The 26,048-nt window shown below is 47.3% G+C and overlaps 1 protein-coding gene across 1 annotated transcript in view; it reads right to left on the reverse strand.

Annotated features, from left to right (window-relative positions):
• Nucleotides 1-26,048, reverse strand: part of RAD50 (RAD50 double strand break repair protein) — a 200,122-nt gene that overhangs the window by 151,176 nt on the left and 22,898 nt on the right. Inside the window, exon 2 of the mRNA XM_054694406.1 lies at nucleotides 20,092-20,132. Coding sequence (XP_054550381.1) covers nucleotides 20,092-20,132 — 41 coding nt within the window. The remainder of the gene's footprint in view (nucleotides 1-20,091; nucleotides 20,133-26,048) is intronic.

Genomic DNA, 26,048 nt, shown 5'->3' on the forward strand with positions numbered 1-26,048 from the left:
GTTCATCCCGCTGGGTCTTGTCTAAGCCACCATCAAAGACCATTTTTGTCCTTGTATTCTTTTTTTTTTTTTTAAAGATTTATTTATTTATTTATACAAGCACGGGTACAATCAGAAGCACGGGAGGGTGAGAGAATTCACCAGAGCCAGAGCGGGGAGCAGAGCAGGCAGAAGGACCGAGGTACACTGCTGAGGGGAGCAGCGGGCATGGCAGGAGAGGTCTGCGTGCCATGTGGGACCCTCGCCTGCGGCCGGGGATCGAACCAGCACTCCAGAGGCTGCGGCAGCTTTGCAGCCCAGCGTTCAACCACTGCACCACCAGGGGAGGCCCTGTCCTTGTATTCTGAAGGGACCAGGGATATGGCAGATAATCAACAAATACAGGCTTCCCTGAAGAGGAGATCTTGGAACCTCCCCACCCCCACTCCTTGGGTGGATCAGTGCTGTACAGGGGGCCCAGGAGGGCTGGATCCCAGGCATGTTCATTAACACGTGTCTTTTCGCCCCTTGAGATCCCCTGAAGACTACAGGCCTTGACCAAGTTTTTCTTGAGTCCCTGTTTGCATGACCGTTGGTTGATCTTCCCTGGCTGTAGTGACGTGTCAAACAGTATCCTTCAATCCTAAATTCCACACAGGTCTTTCTCTTCCATTCCTTCCAAGGTCCCTTAATCTGCTGAAAGAGCCATGGTCCAGCGGCCAGCGTGGTACTCTCAGGCGCGGCTCCATAAGAGGCTCGTGTGGGGTAGAGAGTGCTCTGCCGCCCCTTCGGCTCACTGCACTGTTCAGTGCTGGAATCAACACACACGCACTTTTACTTTTTATTGCCAAATAATAATTATGCAGAAAAAATGCACAAAACACATTCGGTTTAACAAATACAAATTACAAAGCAAATATCTGTGAAACCACCACCAGGTCAAGAGATCAAACAAGGCCAACACTCCCTCCCTGTAGAGCCCCACGTGCCCCCACTAATCTCTGGTTCTGACTAACTTGACGTTGGTGTTTTTTATACTTTGACCTGCTCTGCATGGATCCTTAAACAATGCAGTCTAGTTTTGCCAGTTGTTGGACTGTCCATAAAAGGACTCACACCATATGTATTCTTTTGTGTGTTTCACTCAACGGGATGTTGACCAGCATTATGCATTGATTACAGCATTAGTGTCCAGTGTGAGTTACTGCCAGTCGCTGTATGTAGTACATTTACTGTCATTGCAGGAAAAGTTCACGATTCATTGGTCTCTTCTGGTGTGGATGGGCATTTGGGCACTCTTGATGTTGTGTGGATAGTTTGCTGCACATGGATTGGTTTGATTACAGAAGATTCCGAGAAGTGGGACTCCTCTGCTAGGTTACATGGTGTGTATTTTCAAAACCTTCACCAGGTCACTTACATACTTTTTAACTCTGACCATGTTTCTCAGGGAAGCAGTGCTGTAGCACCCCAGCATTGTCTGGGGGTAGAGGAAATATATGCCTGACCTTGCGGTTTGACTGACCCACCTTCTGTCCTCAGAACTTTGTTTCCTCCAGCCTAATTGCCCCATTCTCTCACCCCTACAGCCCCCTTAGGCTGGGTTCCTGAGACAGCAGGCTCCTTTCTGGCCTCCCTGCTTCAGTAATGCACTTGGGTGGGGGTGGGAGGAGGGTGAGAATGAGGAAGTGGAAACCAAATATGAGGGCCACAGAGAAGTCTGGTCCTCAGACCTCAGTGTTTGAGCAGCACACTCTGTGGGAGTGGGGCGTGCAAGCTGTCCATGGAGCAGGTCTTGCGGGTGCCAAGACTACTGGGGCCAAGGTGTGCTAATGGACAAGCCTCCTCTGTGCACTCAGTTCCTGCAAATAACTCGCTCATGCAATCCTCACCCCAACCCCGGGAGGTAGATGTCATCATGTCCACATCACAGATGAAGACACTGGGGCAGAGACACATGAGTGACTGGCACTACAGTACAACAGTTAATAATGTGGGACTGGGACCCATTTAAATTGAGTTTCAACTGTGGTTTTCCCACTTACTGGTGGTGCAAACTTGGATCAGTTACCTCACTTCCTTTAGACTCAATTTCCTCATCTGTAAAATGGGTCGAACTGACTCAGAGGGTTGTTGAGAGTTTAAAGAGATGATGTGTTGGAGGAGGTTAGCAGAAAGCTTGGCACAAAGGAGGAATGAATGGAACAGGTTGAAAGCCAGGACATGGAGGCGGGTGGGAAGGCAACACGTCCTGGTGATCTGTGACAAGGCCATCACCCCGAGGGAGCTCATTTGGTGCCACGTGAGGACAGTCAGTGATATGCTGGCCAGGTGGACTCTGAAATGTGGGTGCCTGGGCTACCCCTGGCACCTTGGCTCGGAGCTCTCTACCCATCTGACACTGCTTCAAAGGGCAGTGATTCCTGGAAGGGAGCAGCTGGATCCCTGCTTCAGTGCTGGCCTCTGGGAGGCTGGATTGGCAGGCAGCAGCAGTGGCAGCCAATGGGCAGCGAAGTCTGTTGCTAAGGTCATTGGTGAACCTTATTTGGCGACATTGGGCTGACCCTGCATTCACCTCTGAGAACCCTGGGAAACGCCAACCACAGATGCGAAATGAACGTCTCAAAACCACAACTGCATTTCCTTTGAGAAAAGATTCCGCTCTCTTCTCCAGCCTGCCTCTCTCGGGCTGGACGCCTTTTGTACAACAGCTTGCAACCTCAAGACGAAAGACCCTGGGTGGGAATCTTGCTTCAAACTTGTCCTGGACAGTCCTGGACATTCTGAGGGCAGGGGCTACCACAGAGGCAGGGAGCCTCTGAAGACCTGTTCCCACCCCAGCAGCTGCCAACCCCTGCTCAGGCCTCCCAGTGCTCACCCTTAAGGCCTGTTCCTGGCCCCACTTCCTGTAGCCTTGGGAAGTGGCTGGTGTGAAGAAGACCCATGGCAGGCAGGGAGGAAGTGGGCTTGCCCGGGCCCTCACCATCTGCACCAGCCACACTGCTCTGGGGCGGCCTGTAGCTCAAACGGTTAGTGGTTTCAGTTTTTCACCTCCCTTTGGTGCATCTTTTAGCTTAACATTAAGTAAGTAAAACTGTCACCCCACCCCAGACAAATGTGGGAGGAAGCAGTGCTTTTAATATTTCCAAAATAACTCTCATATTCATATAGCACTTTAGAACTTAGGGACTATGCTTGCGTTTGCTATCTCTTGGATCTTCATAAGTCCAGCTCATGCAGTAACAGGAAACAGAGATCCAGGACTCACAATATTTCAGGAACACGAATTAACTCAGATTCCACTATAATCGTTTCCATTTCACAGAAAAGGAAAAATGAGGCAAAGAGAAACTGTCTCAAGGTCACATAGAAGGACTGAGCTGGGATTTTTATCTCAGATGGCTCAATTTCAAAGTCTGGCCTACTATCTTCTGTTACAGTGCTTTTCAAGATACATACATGAGGACAAATCCCATTTAGATGAGATGAGAAAGTAAGGCTGAGATGACGATGGGCGATGTGGGGCCTGGCCAGGGCTGCCTCCCCATCCCCCAGGGTCCTCTGTCTACCCACGTCTCTCTTGCACACACATCACTTCTGTTCATGCTCCCTCTCAGACCAAGCTTACTTCCTAAAAGTGGGTCCCTGCCCATCTGGAAGAGTCTATGTGAGCCCAACTGTGTGGACAAGGGGGCAAAGCAGGGCACACACACCTCCTGTTATGCCTCAGCCCTCAGAAATCACCTGCGACCTGGGCAAAGGCTGGGCCAGGGCTGGGGTCTGCGGCAGTGGATGGGGGCATCTGTCCACAGCGTCTTCAACTCAAGATTCTCAGAGGGTCTGGGGAGGGGGGTGGACACGCGGGGAACCCTGCGCAGCTCCCATGCTAGAGCGCTGTGCTTCTCTGGGGCATTTCAGGTTGCCCTCACTCATCCAACGCACACTTCTTGTACATCTGCCATGTGTGGGGTGACACTGTTCCAAGCACCAAGGACACAACAGCCAACAAAACCAGGTCGGGGCCTCTCAGCACGTAGTTGCAATGAGGGAGACAGACATTAGAGAAATTATCGCACAGGTGTCTGAAGAACACTGGGAGCTATGAGGGGTCTTGGTCTAAGAGGGAGTTTGGAATGGGGGATGGGGGCTTAGGGCAGCCACTCCCTGAGGAAGGGACATCTCAGGAGATGTGGCGGAATGGAGGGGTGGTGTGGAGTCAGCAGGTGGAGGTGGTTCTTGCCCTCCTCCCCCCCACATTCCTGTCCCTTCAGAAAATCTGCTTCCATGAAAGCTGCTCTGTTGGTATCATCAGTTAACTCAAAACTTTGATTTTTTTTGCCTATCACCTATGGCACACAAAAGTGGTGCCTTTTGTTGGCAGCTGCCCTTAGTGTAATGTGCCTGGGTGAGCACAAGTGTGTGTGTGTGTGTGTGTGTGTGTGTGTATGTGTGTGTGTGTGTGTGTGTGTGTGAGAAAGAAAGAGAGAGAGAGAGAGAGAGAGAGAGAGAGAGAGAGAGAGAGAGAGAGAGAGAGAGAGAAGCGGGCGAGGAACCCAGCAGGTCAAGGGAATGAAGGCAGCAGGCAGGACAAGAAGCTACTGGTATGAAATGTTTAATTGTGAGATTAAACAAAATGTTTAATTCTGAGAACCAATTGCCAGGGATCTTCCTAAAATACCTCTGGAAAGAGTCTTTCAATAGAAATCATGAAATTAGCTTTTCCTAGAGAGGAAACTCTCTCGGGGCTGACAGGGAGCTGGCTGAGCTCAGAGGACGCTGGCGCTGCACTGTGACCTCCACGCCGGCACCACCCGGCCTCCTGGGCTGTGACATGGCCCTGCACTGGCGTGCCCACCGCCAGGCAGTTTACGGGACACCCTCCTTGCCTTCAGGAAACATGACTCTCACCCTCCCCTCTCCTGTTTCCCTGCTAGGGACTCTCCCCGTGGAAAAGAAAACCCAGCACTTGGGGTTGCGAGGCTGTGATTTCCAGTTTCATTTTCCAGTTTCAGTTTAGAAGCAGCTCTGCCAGCTCTCCACTCCCCGTGCCATAGGCACCACACAGGAGCTGAGGGCAAGACACAAGTGTTGGCCGTCGGCATCCTGCTCCTGGGGCTCTCAGAGCCGTGTGGGGGTGGGGGGTGAATCCCTGTGGAGGAGGCTTCTGAAATGTAGATGGCTGACCCTGCAGCAGTTCTGATGAGGCTTCTGGATGCCACAATGGCAGCCACTGCTTCAGACATCAAAATGGCCAGGGCACACCCAAGGCCCAGCCCAGTCCCTCTCCAAGGTTCTTCCCACAAGCAGTGCTCGTGAAACCTTTTGGCTAGGGTCTTCACATACATCTCTTCCCCAAACTTCCCTGCTATGAAGATTCTATTAAGGCATTAATATGGACAAATCAAGAAAGAAAAATCCTATTAGGAGCTCCAAGGACCTTTTGTTCTGGCTTTTGCTCCATATATTTGTAATTTATAGCTTGGTCTAACAATTCCAAAAAGGATTTCAGGATATTTATATCTGCTTCCCTGCCCCCACACACTTGCGTCTGTGAGAGCAAGTGTGTGTCCACGTGTGGAGGTGGGTCTACCAGTGTATGATTGCCGTGTTCTGACCTTGGAGGGGGCAAGTGGGCAGGTCCCCAAGTCTAACAGATGTAGATCTTTCCTAATCTTGAGGGCAAATTTGTTTTTCAGTGTTTCTAGTATCAGTTTTTGATCAATCATTAATCAAAATTGCAATAAAAAGATAATCTTCTCAGGACGGGCTATAAAGTTCCCGGCTGAAACCTTAAATAAACCCTTCTATGGAGATCTCAAAGCCAAGAGTGAAGGCTTTTGTGTTTATGGGTGAATTTGGAGGGAAAATGCAGGTATCAGTCACCTCCAATTAGTGGGCATGGACACAAACTCCAGTCACCTGAGTGGCTGTAGCTCTTGCTTCACTTCTCGCTGCCAAATGAAGTTGACCATGCCCAGGCTCCTGGCCCAGCAGGCAAAACTGGGGAAGGAGGCTGTAGCTGGGTCCAAAAGTGGGGACGCCTCTTCTACAGGGTCTAACAGCTTGGGTGAGGTTCTGGGGTCAGGCCTGAACCCCTGTGGGGGAGGCTGTTAAAATGCCTCCAGGGACCACAGAGCTCATGTGGTACAGGGAACCCCTATCTCTGAGGGCTTAGTTCATTCCTGCCGACTTACTACAGGGCAGGGCAGGGCAGGGCAGGGCAGGGCAGGGCAGAGAGTTGCCTGGGATGAAAGAGGGAGGCAGAGACAGCTGCTTCTAGTGGGAGGAAGAGAGGAAACTGCAGCTCCTCCCCAGGGCCCAGCAGGGGTCAGAGACCATGGGGCCCCTCAGCCCTCTCCAAGCTCCCTCACAGTGGAGGGGGCAGGCCTGCTCTGTGGGGCATGAGATCACAGGCTCCCGACAGGTTGGACACCAGATCTAGGAATGAGAATCAGGGATGAGAAGCCTCGCACCAGGTCCAGGAAGCAAGAACACCTGGGCCAAGTGCAGTTAGCACCAACAGACTGCAGGGTTTAGTTGTCAGTTACCGCAGCAAGAGCCTGCATCATCCATAAATACATATGCTTGTGAGGACATATCTAAGATGCACAATGTCCAAGAGGAGGGAGAGGCACTCACTGCTCTTTCCACTCTTGACATATTACTGGTACCACATCTTCAGACACATGAGAGAAATAGGCATTTTCAGACAAATGCAACTCTGGAGGGGTAGGGAGTGGAATCAGGTATGAGAAACTATTCAAAGGGTTGGTATCCAGGGACAGACTGTGGATGGCTCCCAGGGAGGAAGCAGCATCCATGGGCGCAATTGAGAGACAGATGTGAGGAGACTCTTCCTATAGATCAAAAGTGGTCCCCAAAGACAGACACACACATTTTTGTTTTTTTAAGAGAGTAAGAATGGAAAGGAACACACTGAAATTTTAACAGCAGCTGTTTAGCTGGTCAAATTCTGAATGATTTTAATTGCCCGCTCCCCCACACCTGTGCTTACCAAACATTTCTAAACTTTCCATAATATACCCAAACTTTCATTTACTATGATAATATATGTAACATAAAATTTAGCATTTTAGCCACTTTTCAGTTTGTAATTCAATGCCATTAATATGTTCATATTGCTGTGTAGTCAGCACTCACATCTATCTCCATAATTTTTTCAGCATCCTCAATTTAAACTCGGAACTCATTAAACTAACTCCCCATTCCCCTACCACTGGCAATCACCATCTTCCTGCCTTTATTAAATATGACTACTGTAAGTATCCCACTGAAGTAGAATCACACAACATTGCACCTTTGTGTCTGGTTTATTTCACTCCTTGGAATAATGTGGTCAAGGTTCTTCCATATTGCAGCAAGGATCAGAATTTCCCCCATTTTCAAGGCTGAATATTATTCTACTGTGTATGTATCCAACATTTTGTTTATCCATTCATGGGGTCAATGAAAGTTTAGGTTGTTTTTGATTACTGTGACTAATGCTGATAGGAACATAGGTATACAAATAAGTCTTTGGGTCCCTGCTTTCAATTCTCTTGGGCATATACCCCAGAATTACTGGGTCACATGGTAATTCAATGTTTACATTTTTGAGTAATTGTCACATCACTTTCCATAAAGACTACATCACTTTACATTCCCACCAGCAATGCACAAGGGTTCCAATTTCTCCATATTCTTGCCAACATTTGTTATTTCCTGTTTTTTTTTTTTAAAGATTTATTTTATTTATACAATAGCTGGGGTACAGGCCAGAGGCGGGGGAGGATGAGAGGGTTCACCAGAGACAGAGTGGGGAGCAGAACAGGCAGACGACCAAGAACACTGCTGAGATGAGCAGTGGGAGAGACAGGAGAGGTCTGCCCCACCATGTGGGTATCTCCGTGGCTGGCAGGTATTGAACACGCGCTGCAGAGGCTGCGGACAGCTTCATAGCACTGCGCTCAACCTGCTGGGCCACTGGGGAGGCCCTTTGTCCTTTATTTCTTGATAATTTGGACCTTTCTCCTCACTTCTCTTTTTTGTATGTATTCTTTGCATCATGTTTTTTCAATCTTAACCATTTGTATGTGTGCAGTTCATTATTGTTAAATAAATTCACACTGCTGTGACCTAACCCAAATTATTTTTATAATGAGAAAAATAAACAAAAGGCTAGTATAAAAATAAAAGAAGTGACTTCTCAGTCCCTGGAGATATTCACACCGTGTAGCTCAGTAGCGGCAGGGGCTTCATTCATCTCTGAGCAGCTCCCACAGGCTGGACCCTGTGCCGGGAAAAGATTCTGAGGTGAATGTCTCTGGTCCCTGTCCTTGGTTTCAGCCTTTTAGGGAAACTGTTGTGGGCCTAGAGGGAAGCCCAGTCATGCCAGTGCGGGGTTGGGGAGGCAGCATGAATGAGGTAGCATGTGAGCTCAACCTTGAAGGATGAGCAGAAGCCTGCAGGTGTCGTGTACACAGAGGAAGGAACTGGCCTGTTCTGTCATATTGTGGCAGCACTTGTTACAACTGCCATCACGTGAACAGTTGTCAATAACTTACATCTGTGTTCTCTACTCAGTTACAAGCCTTGTGATGGCAGAGCCAGGTGATGGTGTTCACTGTTGAACCCCAACATGGCCAGCACTTGCTGAATGAATGAATGAGTGGTTGATGAGGAAAAGGAAAGAGGAGCTGTGTGCTTCCTAAATCTTGACTGTGAGTGGCAAATAGCATGGCTGTACTGCTTGGGGAAGATGGCAGCATTACCAGATAATGGAGGTGAGCCTCTCTGGTGGTGCAAGGGGTTAAGCACAGCACTGTGAAGCTATCTGCAGTCTCTGTAGCATGACTTCGAGTTCAATCCCCAGCCAGCCAGGGAGCTACCCACACGGTGCAGCAGACCTCTCCTGTCTTGCCTGCTGCTCCCCTCAGTAGTATATTTCAGTCAGTCTGCCTGTTCTGTTTCCCACTCTGTCTCTGGTGAATCGTCTCACCCCACACAGCTCTGGCCTGCACCCCAGGTCTTGTATGCATAAATAAATAAATCTTTAAAAAAACCCCACAAGATAATGGAGGTGGGAGCCTGTCAAACACCATGTTACAGGAGCCAGTGGAGGACAGTCAGGTTGAAGATCCAGTGGAAGAGAAAGGAAGGGCATGGTTTCTGGATAGAGGGCCTGGAAGAGAGGGGAGAGGTTAGGACGTCGGATCAGCAGGGGGAGAGAGGTCTCTCTTTTAATGAGACTTAGATGGCCAATATAGAGAATGCCAATTGTTGGCAAGTGTGTGAAGCAACTAGAACTCTCATACATTGCTGGAACAAGTGCTCCTCCTATTTTTATTCCAGTCTTCAGACAGCACTCTGTCACTGGCCGGTTCTGGCTACCATTTGGGCCAATCATGGGAACACCAGCGCCTGCACTTGGACTGCCAGAAAGGAAATGCTCTGTGTCCAGAGCAATGTCCAAGAGCGGCCTGAATCCACCAGCTGTCACACACTGCAGAACCTGCATCTGGCTCTGTGCCCACCAGCCTCCAAAATGTCAACTTTGTCCATGTGCCTCCTTGGCTGTCATCTCATGCCATGTTGTTGGCAGGTGGATCCTGCTCTTTTCAAAGAATACACAGGACGGGCACTGGCGAGGTGGCCCCTCCCACTGAACTCTCAGCGCTAGGTGAACTCCATGGGGGTGTCCAGCATCCCTCTGCCCGATGGGCCCTTAATGCACACCCAGTCAGGCACTGGCTCTCTAGCCCCCTGCCGGTAGTCTAGCTACAGACTCACCACACAGAATTCCCCTCCTACCGGCCGGGCGACACATGTGCCAACACAGAGCTCACACAGCGCAGCTCAGCTTCACACCTGCACAGCTCAAGTCTGAGGGGAGAAAATGATTCTGTATTTTCATCGCATCTTCCTTTTCAGGTTGGAGATGTTGTCACTGAGTTACCAAATGTTACTTCGCTCACTGTGGGGAGCACAGGGAAGTGCCTCACAGTGCCTGGGATGAGACTGCAGCCTGAAGGTGTGGATGAGATGAGCACAGACAATGCAAGGGGGACTCAGCACGCAGCAGTGAGTGACCAGGAGCCACTCTATGCTTTTACTCTGAGTGCTGCAGGAGCTCCCAAGCATGAGGGGTGAAGGAGGGATGGCCAGGGCCTGGGGCAGGGGCCCCCAACATGGGATGGGGTATAGAGTTTAGAGAAGTGGACAGAGGACACCATTAGGGGTGAAGGGGACAAATGGGACAACATGCAGACCTGCAGAACTCAAGAGATGGCCAAGCCTGGACCCACACGGGGGAGCTGCACTGGTTGCTCTTTCACCCAGGAGAAAGGCGACAGATAGCAGGCCTCCCTCAACCCCACCCAGGTCCCTAGGACACATGCTCCACTGTCCTTAGCCTGACCAAACCATAAGAGCTGTGTCTTGTTCCTGCTGGCCTAGAAATTGGAAAGTACCTGGCATGGTGCCCTTCTACTTCTTTCACACAATTGCCTAGGACCCTGGGGGGATCACCAAGGGGTCATTTTGTGGTCTGGAAATATCTGTGGCAGTTGTGGACACCACAGGTCCTCCGTAGACCCTTCTGAAGTAGAGGCTACATCCCAAAGATCCTCAACTGCCTAAACTCCTGCCCTAATCTCTTTCCTCCTTGGTTCATTTTGGTGAGGGGTGAAGGCTATCTTGCCCCAGGTTTGTGAAGTCCCCTCAGATTCAGATGCTCTAAATTCAGGGCAGGACAACTAGAATCACAGCAGCAGATACTAATCTGCTGTTTAGTCCAGTGGTTTTCAACCTTGGCTGAAATTACAAATATCTAAGAAACTTCTTAAAAATACTCCAGTCCAGGGGCCTCCCTGATGGCACAAGGGATTGAGACACAATCTATGAAGCTATCCGCAGCCACTGCAGCACGAGTTCGATCCCCAGCCAGGGAGCTGACCCGCATGGCGCAGCAGACCTCCCCTATCTCTCCCGCTGCTCCCCTCAGCAGTGCATTTTGGTTGATCTTCCTGTTCTGTTCCCCACTCTGTCTCTGGTGACTCCTCTCACCTCTCACACTTCTGGCCTGTACCCCAGTTCTTGTATGCATAAATAAATAAATCTTAAAAAAAAATACTCCTGTCCAAATACTTCCAACAGTTTCTTTGGAAAGAGGGCTAGTGGGCTAAATGCTGATAAACATATGAAAGAGTGCTCAACTGTATTAGTCATGAGGGAAATGCAAATTAAAACCACATTGTGATACTAGCACACATACCAGAATGGTTATCATGGAAAAAAAGAAAATGCCAATGGCTGACAAAGATGTGAAGCAACTAGAACTCTCATGCATAGCTGGGGGGAGTGTAAACTGACACAGCCACTCTGGAAAATGATTTGGCATAAGGTACAAAAGGTGAGCATACTCATATCCATACCTTCCCAGTAATAACACTTCTAAGTAAATACCCAGCAGAAATGCACACACATACGTGCTCTGCAAGACACTGCTATGAGGCGCACAGGGGTGGCCGTCGTAATAACCCCAACTGCATACAACAATCCGCATACCCAAGTCCCCATCAACAGAAGAATGGCTAGATAGATCGAGGACTCTCTCAAGGAATATTTTATGCAAGGGAATGAAAGCACTACAACTATAAACAAGAGCCTGGATGAATCTCAGCAAACAAAATGCCGAGTAGAAGAAGGCAGACACAAAAGAATATATACTGTGTGGTTCTATCTATATAATACAAAGCTAAAAAAATTGGCAAAACTGATCTATACTCTTAGGAGTCAGAATGGTGGTTACTCTTTGGGGTACAGAGTTTGCTAAGTGACATTCTGTTTCTTGAACTGGATGCTGGTTATTCAGGGTAAGTTTACTTTGTGAAAATCCACTGCGCTTTACACCTATGCTTGCACTCTCTCTTTCGCGCTCTTTCTTTCTTTTGCATGTATGGTACTGTTACCCTTCATTCAAGACTCAACATTTTTAAATTATTTTTTTAAAGCACATATCACTTCAGGGGCCTCCCTGGTGGTGCAAAGGGTTAAGACGCAGCACTATGAAGCTATCCGCGGCCACTGCAGCGCAAGTTCGATTCTCAGCCAGGGAGGTGACCCACATGGCACAGCAGACCTCTCCTGCTTTCCTGCTGCTCCCCTCAGCAGTGTGTTTCAATGGATCTTCCTATTCTGCTCCCCACTCTGTCTCTGGTGAATCCTCTCATCCACCACATCTTTGGCCTGGACCCCAGCTCTTGTATGCATAGATAAAATAAATCCTACAAAAAAAAAAAATCCTCATATCACTTCAGTTTTTGGGGTGAAAGTAAGGTCCAGGCACAGCATTTTTTTGATGTCCCTGATGACTCTAATGTGCAGCCAGGATTGACGGCCACTGGATTTATTTCTTGGGAAAAGCAGATCCACTCAAAGGCCTCAAACGGTCCTGATACAGGCACTTCCAGCTCAGTGGTGTGAGATATGAGGGTGGAAAGGGGCCCATCTTTGTTGCTATGAGGCAGCCTCCTACACGGGCAGAGGAAGTATTGCAGAATGCTGTTGTAATGTGTTTTTTCCCTGGCAGTGTCTATTGAAAGTGGTTATAGCACTTTGTAATGGTGTGTAATGGGAGCAAGGTGGGCCCAGCCCCACTCCAGGGAAGAGGCTCACTCAGCACAGCTGCCACGGTGCCATTTACAGAGCAGTGCAGTGGGGCCACCCAGGGTCTACCAGGCAGGCAGTGCACACCGCTGAGCTCTGGCTCCCTAAAGGTGGGTATGGAGGTTCCATTCAGTGTCTATACTTGTGGGTAACAGTCAACTCTGGGTTTGGGATGATGCCCAAACTCCCTGGACTGTGCCTCCACATGAGGAACTTGCAACATCTTGCTGAGGACCATGTCAGGCTCTGCTAAAGTGCCTGGGCTGAGAATTTCCCTTTGATTATTGTCAGTCACTGGAGCAAAGGCCGACATCCAGCACACACTGGTCAAATTAGAGGCAGTGTGGACAAAACAAGAATGTGGACTTACACAGAGGTGTTCTGCCACCTTGGCCCCCTCCACCCCCCCCAGGGTGCCTGGACCATGAACCTTCTGCTGTGGGAGGAGCTGTGCAGAGGCCTAGAAGCATTCCCCAGCCCCACAGGGGCCTCCACCATCCAGCCACAAGCCAGTCTCCTCAGGCATGTCCCTGCATGTCTGCCTTGCAGCAGCGTTGTCTGCGAGCAAGCGTGAACAGGAAGGGGGGTTGGGCCTCTCCACCTACACTGGGCAGGATGTTGGGGGGACTTACTTGGTCAAGGGACACAGAGTGACATGGGGTGCAAGAGGACTAGGTAAATTGATAAAAACTATCACTTGAGGATAGCTGCATTAAAACTAACAAACCTGGCTTCAACTGCCCTGGCCCCACTATATAAATTAAAAAACAAACAAACAAACAAACAAAAAACCCCTAGAGGTGAAAGAAGCATGAATAAGGAAGGGGGTGGTGGTGGTGTGGAGTGTGTGTGTGTAAGAGCCTCTCTTCACCAAAGCTGCAACTCTCCACTTCCCTCGCTTTGCTCTTATCCTGGTGAAATGGGGATGAAGCTCCTCAGTCTTCTCTCCTGCCACTCATGGGGGTCTGAGGGTGCATAGCTCTGCTGGATTGGGCCACTGGAGGCCTGGGCCCTGAATGCTGTGCTGTGCTTGCCCTGGCTGCATGCATCACCTGACTTCCCTTGCCTATGAAATACCACAATGGCAACCCCGGCAGCCAAAGAGGCACTACCCCTTCCTGTTGTCTTCTTTAAGATGAATTTATGAAATGTTTCCTTTTCATGCTTCAGGAAGTGGGTGGCCAGGAAATTCTTAATTCCATTTTTTCCCTTAGAGGTACGTGCACTTCAAAGGGGTGCAAAAATCAAACGAAACCGAGGACCGACCCAACCGTAGGTCGAGGAGGCAAGAGAATCCAGGGAGCCCTTCAGCACGAGAGAGATGTGCAGGCTGAACTCAGTGGTGACCAGACAGGTGGGTTCTACAGGCTCCTCCTAGGATGAGGCATGCTGGGGGCTAGAGTTCTTTGTGCTCTACTTTATCCTCATCCCAGGGGACAAAAAAGCACATGGTACTCCTCAGAGTGAAAACATCAAAGAAGCATATAGGCCTGCAAGGTCTGACCTGAAGGACTCTTAATGTCAGATCTGGGGGAATCCCACCCAGACTCAGCCTGGATGTCCCCCAAATATCCACTGAACCTTAGAGACTCAGTAAAGTTTTGTTATCCAGAAAGGCATTAGGAATCCTTTTCTGAAATTGTTGACACAGTTTCCAGTCTGTCATAGAATTCCTCAAAGTCATCATAAATTCTCTGTCCCGGTTTCCCTTTAGTTATGTGCTTATTTTCCTTCTCAAAACACTCCCATAAGTAATATTTTCCCCATGTGATAAATCCAGTACCTTCTATTATCTATATTATAGTGAAAAACTAGGAACTGAATTTTAAAAAGCCCCTGAGCAGCCCAGAGATGTCAAAAGCTCATACACAGGACTTCAAGGAGGATCACTCGGGCCTCAGGTATGGACTACTTGTTCTTCTATGGGATGTAGATCAGAAGGAGTTTCTGCACAGAAACTCAGGATACTGTACAGAAGAAAAATGATGCACGCTCCATAGGTAAGAGGGGAGCATTTAAAGAAAGCCTGACAAGGGGGTGAGCTGGGCTAGTGAACAGACAAGGGAAGGTGAAGCATGCTGGAGTCAGCAACTGTGAAGACCTGTTACCATGGCCTGAAGGAGGAGGAGGGACCAGTTATTGGAATCTAAAGAGAGCTGCAGGACTGGGCTACTGGTAGAATTTCTGGCTTTAGAGTGAAGAACTCAGACCCTGATGACCTGAGGCTTGGCAAAGGAGGTATGGAGAGAGGATAAAGTACCCTAAGTCAACCCAACATCACTCCCCAGTCACCTGCTGGGGGTTTTGATTGGCCAAACCCATCTGGAAGCACAAGGACATGGAGCCTAGTCAATGTACTTCACAAAGGTTAAATCCAGGAAGACGTGGGGAATGGTACAAAATGGACAGTGGTAAAGGAGTGAGAGGGACAGGAGGTACCCCACACTGTTCCCTAGTTTAGCCATTTGAAAAGGGTAAATTAGGAGACAGTGTGCTGTAAAGCAGTGCCCGTACCATAAATAAAGGGGACAAAGGGCAGCAATGACAGAGAAGGCTTTTTTTTTAAAAGATTTATTTATTTATTTATTTATTTATTTATTTATTTATTTATTTATTTATTTATACAAGCACTGGGTACAGTCAGAAGCGCGGGAGGGTGAGAGAGAATTCACCAGAGCCACTGTAGGGAGCAGAACAGGCAGACTGACGAAATACACTGCTGAGTGGAGCAGCGGGCGGCAGGAGAGGTCTGCGCGCCATGTGGGACCCTCGCCCAGCGGCCAGGGATTGATCCGATGCTGAAGAGGCTGCGGGCAGCTTCGCAACCCAGTGCTCAACCGCTGCGCCACTGGGGAGGCCCGAGAAGGCATTTTGGGGGGATAGAGAGTTCTACTTAGTTTAATAGTCTCACAGTAAACACATATGTTCATAAAGATGATATTGAATTATCAATAAAAGTTTAAATATGGTCACTCTACTACCTAATAGAGCTTTAATAAGCCAGGAAAGAGTATTAGAAATTTAGAGATGTATCCATCCAAAGGAAGTACAACAGGGCTTCCAATTAAACCTATCAGGTCATGTACATATTCCAATCTCCTTTCTCTTCTGAAGTGACATTAAAGTGCCAGTCAAGAAATAAAATGGTATAAACCCTTAAGAACAAAAGGAATGGTAAAGGAGAACTCAGTGGTTCAGAGAGCTCAGCAAACTCTGGGAATCTGGAAAGTAGATGGAGGAATGGTGGCTGACATGGAAGAAGCTAGTCTCTTATGAGCCTGCAGAGGGGAATATTGACAGGGACAAGCTGCTTTCCCTGAACCCTGCAGGATCTCTGAACTTAGGGAGACCAAGCATAGTGAGAATGGGGGACAGGTAGTAGAGGATTGAGGTAAGGAATCAGGAAAATTGGCTGGAATTCTCCCACACAACAAAAAAAATGAAGACACCAAACAGGGAAGACTCAGACAGAAGAGCAGGCAGATGAAGACAAAATGAAAACAAAGGGCTGAGGACAAAGTCTGAAAAGTTAACAGTGGGATTCAATGCCCAACCCTTTCTAGACTCACCCCAGGCATCTATCACCCCTTATCACAGGGTGGTGTGACTTTAAACATGGCTGCAAATTCTTTGACACTTCTCCTGTTGAGAAGTGGATCTGTCTCCTTCCCTGAGTCTGGGTGGGCTTCTGATGACAGTGGAAGAGATGCTGTGATGCCCAAGGCCAGCCCATAAGAGGCCACAAAGCTTCCATCTTGCTGACTGGAAACATCCATATGGAGCCCTGAGCTGCCATGTAAGAGGGCCAACTACCAGGACATTGTGCTAGAAAGGCCATGTGAAATCTCTCTGATCACCAGTCCTATGTGAGTCCAGCCTTCCAGCTACCCCTGCCAAGTAAAAACCGCCTTGGAAATAGGTCCTCTAGGTCCAACTGACCCAACCCCCTGCCATTCAAGACACCCCCAGTCACTTCAGTCATCCCAGCTAAAGCCACCCCCAGTCACTTCAGTCATCCCTGTGGTACAGGGAATAGCTGGGCCCTTTCCAAACTGTTTATCTATTAAGTTGTAGGGTGGTTTGTCAGAAGTAATAGATAACTGGAACAAAGAGTTGAATGCTTCTCTTGACAAGCTGCAGGGCTCCAGAGTAGTGGTTCTCAACAGGGTGATTTTGACCTCACCTGGGAGGCAATGTTTATAGACATTTTTGGTTATCATGACTCTGGGAAGGGGGTTGCTACTGGCATCTGCTGGGTTGAGTTCAGTGATGCTACTAAACATTCTACAATACACAAGAGCTCCTGACAACTAGGAATTATTTGGCTCAAAATGTCAATAGTGCCAAGATTGAGAAACCTAAATCTATAGAAAAAAGTCTAATGTTTAGAGGCTTGTTAACAAAGAGACTGGTTTGTTTCCTAGAGAAAAGCCCCAGTTGATAAGTTCTCCCCAAATACAGTTTAAATTTGCTTTTTATTACTCCACTCATATATATTAATGGACAGCCAAGATATCTGACATTTGGGGAAAGCCTCTAACATGACAGAGAAAGAGAAAACAGACAAAAAGAAGTCAGTGAAAACAAAGACAAGAATAAAGACAAGAATAGAGACAAGAATAAAGAATATTAAAACAGAACACAAACACTAGTAAAAATAAAAATAGAAAAATATCTTCTGAGAGATAAAGGGGAGCCAGCATAGCCATAAAATAAGAATATGATATAATGAAAAAGGAGCAGTCAGAAGAATGAATGTTTGGCTATTAATTAGGAAAGGAAGAAATCAATCAACAGAAATTTGGAGGATAAAGTCAAGGAAGCTTTCCCAAGAAAGTAGACTATAAAAGCAAAGAGATGGAAAACAAGAGAGAAAATATAAGAAAATTAGAACACTAATTCAGTAGGTCTAACAATTAAAATTAGGAGGGAGTAATTTTTCAAAGAAATAATTAAAAAAAATTCCAGAACCCAAGGACATCTACCACACAACTTACTTGAGCATTGAAAAATGTATCTATATTCTTTATTGAATAACCCCAAATCATGCTATACTCTTATTGGGAGGATGAAGAGAGGAGAAAGTAGAGGTGATTTTGTAAGCTCACTTCTTATCTACCACAGGAAGTCAACAGATGTTCAAAACTGGTAAATCAAGAAATAACGATATAAACAGAAATAGACACTAATAAAGGGTCAAAAGAGGCTGCCTCTAGATTGTGGGACTGAAAAAGGTGGGGAGGGGATTTTCACTATTAGACTCTCAGTATTATTGATATTTAAACCATATGCATGCATTATTTTGATAAACTTGATAAAATATAAGTTAATTTAAAAAGCGTACAACCTGAACAAATGTAATGAGATGGAACTAAAGTCAATTATTTGGAAAATTCATTTATGTGGAAGCGTTGTGCCCCAAGAATGCTCAGTAAATTGCAGTGGGTAACCACAACCCTCGCTGGTGTTGGAAGAGCACCTCCTGACATCACTGGCTAATAGGGCAGTTGTGGGGTAGCTAGTGGGGATGGGAGCTTGCCTTTGGGCCCACACAGGCTGTTTCTCAGGAGGCTGCAAGTGCTTGGGAGAACCTGTTCCTGAGTATGATTTCTACCAGGCTGCCAAAGTAGGGTGGGGTGAATTCTTTTTGGCTGACTTCTGGGAATTCACTGGGATTCCCTGCCTTTCACATTCTGGACACGGACAAGGTTCTGGGTTTACTGAAGGTGTGTAAGGATGGAGGTCCAGGAAGGAAGGAGCCACAGGGCCCCTCCTTGGGTGTGCTGAGTTAGGTTGTCTGTGCAGCTCAAGGAGGCTGCACTCATCACTCTCTGATGTGCCTTGAGTCACCTTATTTCCTGCCAGAAGCTTTCCTCTCTCCTTGCAAAGGCCAAAGGAGAGAACATGCCTACTAGGACTTGAGCCTTACTTTTGAGCTGCATCTTTTTAGGGACCAGGACTCAGTGCTAAGTGTGCCCTTCCCACTCCCCCTCCTCCCACACCCTGATCTCCCTGCCTCTACCTCGGTCCTCCAGTGCTCTGGGGCATGCTCAGCTGGCTTGCCTGCCAAGTGCACTACAGTTTGACTTTTTGAATTTTAGTCTTTTCAAGTGTTATTTCCTTTTAAAAATTATATTATCTTTATTTAAGTAACATATATTCCTTGCAGACAGATAAGAAAATAATGAAAAGCACCCATAATTGAACTAGTCAAATAAAATCACTTTTGTCTATGAATTTCTGCTGTTTTCAGGTTCCTACAGAGACACAAATATTACTGACCATGTCTCATCTGGGTGTCTCTCGGCTGAGCACACACCACAATCCTGACCCAAAGCTGTCACCTTTAGACGTGCTCATCCCAACAAATTCTCACACCATCATTAGGTGACTGTTATTACAACCATTATACAATTAGGAAGTGTAGGCTTAAGCATTGCCTGAGTTTCTACATCGGTTAAGAGATTGATCTGGATCTCTACTTTCCAGGCTGATACAAAAGCTACTTCACTTGCATGCTTTGTAAGCTGTCTCCCATTTTTCTTTTTCTTTCCTTCTCTTTTTTACTTAGCATTATATGCAAATCTCTTTCTTGTCAATAAAAACACTTCTAAAATATTCTGCTATGTGATTTGCCCTATGTGGATGTGCCAGCTTTTAAATGACCAGTTCCTTTTTGTTGGTCTTTCTGATGTTTCCTTTTTCTTTTGCTACTATAAACAACGCAGTTATAAATAACTTGTATATGTACCTCTGCACAAATGTGATTCGTTTCATAGCATCAATACCAGAAAACGGAGCTGCTTGGTCAGAGGCTGGAAACATTTGTATGAATTGTTCCTTTTCCAATCAGATCAACACACATCACTGCATATTCCCCCACATCTATTACTTACAGAGTATTTTCATTTTTTAAATCTGGACTGTGATTTGATACAGAATCAGAGAATTCTTATGCTGGAAGGATCTGGTATACTCCTCTAACTCTAGAACCAAACCATTCTTGCTTTACAAAACACTCAACAGAACAACAAGCCCAGAAGCTCTGCCAAGGCCTACTGTGGCTTTGGCAGGCCAGGCAGAACCTCCAGAGACAGGGAGTAAGGGGAGGGGCCTGCTGGGAGGCAAGGAAGGCAGAGTAGGAGGGGAAGGCTATAGACCCATAGCTGACAAGCTTGGAAGACACAGCCATGTTTACCCAAGGGAAGCATTGTCTTCTCAGATCTAAAGATCTGACAGCCACCTCTGAAGATCTACTCTTTGATACTGAGCTGTCTTCAGTGTCCCCAGTACGCACACTATGCAGAAAGTTAACATGTTATAAGTTCCCTGTACCTCCACTTTATCCAGCTGCCCACATTTTCAGCCCCTGGTCTCTTTGAATAACTTCCAAGACCTTTTAAGTTGGGAAGTCCCAAACTAGACAAGGTCTTATTGTTCTCTTACCTTGATGTTGTTTTCCTCCAATACACTGCAAATTCTGGCACCTGGAGAGGAAAAAAAAAAAAATAGGAAAATAAATGATTGAGGCAGAGCACTGAGGGTGGGCCTTTGAGCAAAGCAAGCCTGGATGGAATTGAGAGACAAGAGTTCGTCTGTGGGACTCTCTTCAGAAGCCACTGAGGTAGGAGTTGGCTCTGTGCTGGCCCAGGGCAGACCCAGGCACCATGACTTCCACACAGGGCATCCTCCACTTGGGGCATTTCTTTCTTGTTTTTAAAAGATTTATTTATTTATTTATTTATACAAGCACTGGGTACAGTCAGAAGCATGGGAGGGTGAGAGAATTCACCAGAGACAGAGCCAGGAGCAGAACAGGCAGACTGATGAAATACACTGCTGAGGGGAGCAGTAGGCGTGGCAGGAGGGGTTTGCGCGCCATGTGGGACCCTTGCCCGGTGGCTGGGGATCGAACCGGCGCTGTAGAGGCTGCGGGCAGCTTCGCAACCCAGCACTCAACCGCTGAGCCACCAGGGAGGCCCCGGGGCATTTATTTCTTACTCCTATACTGGCTCTTTTTACCTTGTCTTAAAGCCTTGTATAAACAGCAGGTGGTCCTTTTTAAAAACTTTTTCAATTGCTACTTTCCTTTCTTTAAATTAAGCCATATTTATGTAAGTAATAAGCATTCATTGTAGAAAAATAATGAAAATCACCCATACTTTCAGTTACCAGATATTTACTGAGCACCTAGTATATGCCAGGCACAGTCCTCAGGCTCTGGGTATACATCAGAAGGCAAAACAAAAATCCCTGCCCTCATGGAAATTGCAATCTACTGGGGAAGACCAACAACCAAAGAAAGAAATAAAATAGATAGTAGTCAAAGCGGTGAGTGCTCTGAAAGAAAAAGCAGAAGGCAGGGAGAGGGATTATTAGGGCGGAAGGAGGGAGGGAGTATCAAAATTCTAAATAAGGTAGCCAGGGAAGCCCAGACATCTGAGAAAATGAATTATGAACAGAGACTTGAAAGAAGTGAGGCCATGAACACTAAGAATTATGGGGCAGAAACTCCCCAGGTAGAGGGAAAAACATGTTCAAAGGCCCAGAGGTGAGAGACTACCTGGCATGGTGAGGATTGGTCACCAGTGAAGAATGAATGAAGGGGAAGTGAGAGAGGGACTCACAAGGGTGGGGAAAGGCTCCAGAACATGTAGGGCATTCAAGGAAGGCCCTGGCAAGAATTTGAACTCCAGCTCAGATGGGAACTGCTGGAGAGTTTCATATAGAGAAGTGACATGATATGATTCACATTTTAATTCTGGGTGCTGCCTTGAGGATAAATTAGGGTCATAGGTAAAACCATTTAGGAGACTTGCAGAATCCTGGCAAGAGACAACGGTGGCTTAGACTAGAGACGAACATGGAGGTACTAAGACAGGGTCAGATTCTAGAAAGAACCATCTGGATTTGCTGATGGATTAGAAGTGAGATGTGGGGAAAAAAAAAAAAACACTCAAGAAAGACTTGGTGATATTTTCCCTGAGCAAATAGGAAGATGGAATTACCATTATCTGAACTGCTAAAGTATGCTGATAGAGAATGTTTGGGGGCGATAAAAGGAACGCAGTTTTGGATATGAGTATGAGATGTTATTTAGACACTCACATGGAGAGGTTCATATGCAGGTGGATATATGTATCTGGGGTGGAGGGGAGGGGGCCAGGCTGTAAATGAAGATTTTCGAGCGCTCAGCAAGTACTTCTTTAAACTCATGACACAGGATACCATCAAGGGGTGATTGTGAACAGAGAAGCCACCCAAGGACTTGGCTCCATTCACTCACTCAGCAAAGGAAACTGAGCAGAAGTGGCAAGTACAAAAGGAGGGAAACCAGGAGAAAGGTTTCGAGGATGATGTAGCAATGCACTATGATAGTCAAATGAGGACAGAGAATTAACCACCGGATTTAGCATCTTGGAATCTCTCGTGATCTTAATCAAGGAAAGGCTCAGCAGAATGATTGGGGTGAGAACCTGACTGGAACAGGTTCCAAAGAGAGGAGCTAGGTAATGGTCTGGAGGACAGAGTGGGCTGGCTCAGCAGGAGTGCTGGAAGGGAAGGGGTAAGGAATGATAAGATAGACTGGTTCTACTTCACTCATTTATGAAATGTGAAACACAAAGCTGGCACCTCACGGCACCTGCAGATGCTGTTGCTGTTAAGCTAGACCAGGTTCTCCAGGTTGCTGAGCTTCATCTGGCCCTGGCACCATGAGCTGGCTGTTTGCCTGTTTTAGACACCCATGGAGTTATTCCCATTTTCTCACTGTCGAAACCTCAGATCAGTCTCAAAGCATGCACACAGCTGCTGAGCTGACCCCCAATTCCTTGCAAACTGAGATCTCAGGTCCCCTTTTGATGAGAAGTCAGAGGGAACAAGGCAGGTTAGGACCCTGCTCTCTTGGAGCTTGCCTTCTGATGGAGGAGACAAATAAATCACAAACAAACCAAAAAAACACATGAGTAGGCAGGTCACTTCAGATGCAGACAAATGCAATAACGATGATAAAATGGGGTGAAAGGGAGAGTGTGGGAGGGTCTTCTTCAGCCAGGTATGTGGTCAGATGGCTCTCTGGGGAATGAGACTTAAGATGAGACCTGCATGATGATGTCTGGCTAATACTCCTCATGTGAGACCCCGATCCCCTTCCCCAGGTTCTCAAGTCTCCTAAGGCTGGGTGTGGCCTGTGGTCATATAAGTCCAGGGCCAAAAGGAGACATTCTCTCTCTCCTCTTTCTAACATATATTGTGAGGATTTTTTCTCCATGATTATAAAAGATACGCATTTTTCACTGAAGGAATTGGAAATATAGAAAACAAGTCACTTAGAATTCTACTACCCAGAGATAACTAATCACGCATCACTTAGGGACAAGAACATGTCCTGAGAAATATGTCATTAGTCGAGTTTGTCTTTGTGTAGATGTCACACCACATAATTACACTCATCTAGGTGATCTAACCTACTACACACCTAGGCTATACTATATAGCCTAGTGGGACCACTGTTGTATATGTGGTCTATTGCTGCCTGAAATGTCATTAAGTGACATATACTTGTACTGTTCACTGCATCTTTCTAGACATATATAGACATATTGTTTTTTTTAAAGACTTTTTTTGATTGATTTATTTATTTATACAAGCACTGGGTACAGTCAGAAGCATGGGAGGGTGAGAGAATTCACCAGAGCCAGAGCAGGGAGCAGAGCAGGCAGAAGGACCGAAGTCCACTGCTGAAGGGAGCAGCGGGCGGCAGGAGAGGTCTGCACGCCATGCGGGACCCTCCTCCAGTGGCCAGAGAGCAGCCGGGGATCGAACAGGCGCTGCAGAGGCTGCAGGCAGCTTCGCAACCCAGCACTCAACCGCTGCGCCACCGGGGAGCCCCCCTGTAGACATATTGTTTTAAGCATCATGTTGTACATTGTGTTATGTGTACGTTTTATTTTGGTCCTAATTTTTAAGCACACTTCTCATGTCATTTAATTCTCTTCCATGTGATTTTTAACAGCTGCATAGTATTCCAACAAATTTATACTTTTATCATGTATAAATTATTTTACCAAATAATGGCCATTTAGATGGTTTCCAAATGAATAAACATCACAACAAACAATCCTGTAATTTTTCTTAGGTTTGGAAATTTCTGATTGTTTCTTTGGGTTAAAAGAGAATGTCTATGCCCAGTGGGAGTGCATCAGGTCTCAAGGCAGCAAGAGATAGCCTGAGGTTGAAGGCAGTGGAAGAGCAAACCTTTGCGATGAACCCAAGGAACCTCAAGTTCACCTGGATGCCAGAGGATGATTTCATCATCTGACACACCCAGTCCTGAGTTTTCCTCCCTTGAGGGCATGAGAAACAATAATCCCTCCCATAATTCCTATGAAATCCAGAGATTCTTCCTCTCAGCTAGTAAGAGGGTGTCACTCTCTGACCCAAAAGCACCCCATCCTCACTTGAAATCTCCTTGCAGAAGCCCCTCTGTCCATCTGTCTCTGGGGAAAATGTTGGTATGGTCAGACATGCAGCCTCTCTTTGGGCTGCCTAAGGGAGTGTTTGGGAAACAGACTACCACAGAAACAACAGCCCCTCCCCATGTTCCTGATCCAGCTTGTTCCTGATGCTTTGAATTCCCCCGAGGGACTGGTAAGGACAGTCTCTACGCTCCATGAGAAGAATGTCATGAGGACTAGTGAGGTCTGGGGTGAGGTAGGAAAAGCACAGGGCCAGGGTGTGAATCCCAGTTCTGGCACATTCCAGTCTCACAAGTGACTTCACTGGTGAAATTAAAGTCCCTTGGGGAGTGACCTGGGTCTGTTTTGTTTACTTTTATACCTATAGCACTCTATAGCACTTAGTGGGTGCTGAGTAAATACTTTGCCAGGTCAATGCATGATCATTTCTTTTTTTTTTTTTTTTTTTTGATTTATTTATTTATTTATACAAGCACTGGGTACAGTCAGAAGCGTGGGAGGGTGAGAGAATTCACTGGAGCCAGAGCAGGGAACAGAACAGGCAGACTGACGAAATACAGTCTGAGGGGAGCAGCGGGAGCGGCAGGAGAGGTCTGATGCGCCATGTGGGACCCTTGCCCGGCGGCCGGGATCGAACCGGTGCTACAGAGGCTGCAGGCAGCTTCACAGCCCAGCGCTCAACCGCTGTGCCACCAGGGGAGGCCCTCAATGCATGATCATTTCTGAGCCTCAGTAAGTTCATTTGTAAAATGGAAGTGTTAATACCATCCTCACAGGCTTGTTAGGAAGACTAAACATAACATGAGCAAAATGCTTAACACGCTACTGTTCAACAAACACTGGAGACCAAAGTTCTAGAAGGTTGCTTCCACCATGCCCTATACCTCATGGCATGGACAGGGAGCTCTGCATTTTCCCTTGTAAACATAATTAGCTTTCCTCCACTCTGCTCACAATCCCACTCCAAACAACCTCAATCCAAACACTTGGCTGGTATAGTAGGTATCACACCTTGTTGTGCTCTGCCCAGTGGAGGTCCCACTCTCCTGTTAGGCTTCGCAACAGTTTAAGAGCAACAATTTTGCTTCTGTATCCTTTGAACCACACTATGAAGTAAGCAAGGTTATCTCCATTCTGCAGATGAGGAAAATTTAGGGTCTTGCCCCAGAGTAGCACACAGCCAGAGTAACAGAGCAAGATCTGAAGCTAGTTCTGATTTCTGGGCCCCTGCTCTCTTTTTGGTGGTTTTCTTGCAAGTGGGAGTGAGGAGGATGAAGCGGAAGCAAGTCAGTCCCCAAGGTCCTGGACAAAAAGGCAGGTGGAACTCTAGGAGCAGGGAGGTCCTCAGGGAGTTGCTGGGGCACCGGCTGTCACTCAAGCCCTCTCCCATCTTGCTGTGGATCATCATGGGTAAAGAGCTGTGACTCCCAAAGTCTGAGACAGGCTAATACAAAAGCCAGCTCTCCTGGCTCCCTCTATCACTACAGAGCCCACTCAGCAAGGGGACTCGGGTTTCCTCCATTCAGAGTGGACGGTCATGGTCCCAGCAACAGGGCACCTGCACAGAACTGGCCTATATCCAGCTATGGGGCAGGAAGGGCTCCCCACCAAACCAGAAACATCTTGATTTACTCATATCTGTGACCCCAGGAGTCTGCAGAATGAATGAGAGCCCCCAGCCTTCAGCACTGAGGACTGAGAGGAGAAGCAGCAGCCAGGCCTAAGCCAGGGATGCTTAGGGAAGAAACAAAGGACCCAGTAGGAGGATTTTAACCATCAAGAATGCCCCTGTGGTCCCACCCCACCCCCATCAACTTGTAAGTTTCCAGAGGGCAGGTCTGTGGCTGACTCATCCGTGTCTCTGCCACACCCAATAGAATACTTTGCAGAGAGTTGGTGCTCGGGGGTGTAATTTATTGAGGTGTA

This window comes from Talpa occidentalis, unplaced genomic scaffold (genome assembly GCF_014898055.3).
Source record: "Talpa occidentalis isolate TD23 unplaced genomic scaffold, MPIMG_talOcc4v2.1 talOcc4.13, whole genome shotgun sequence".
Taxonomy (NCBI): domain Eukaryota; kingdom Metazoa; phylum Chordata; class Mammalia; order Eulipotyphla; family Talpidae; genus Talpa; species Talpa occidentalis.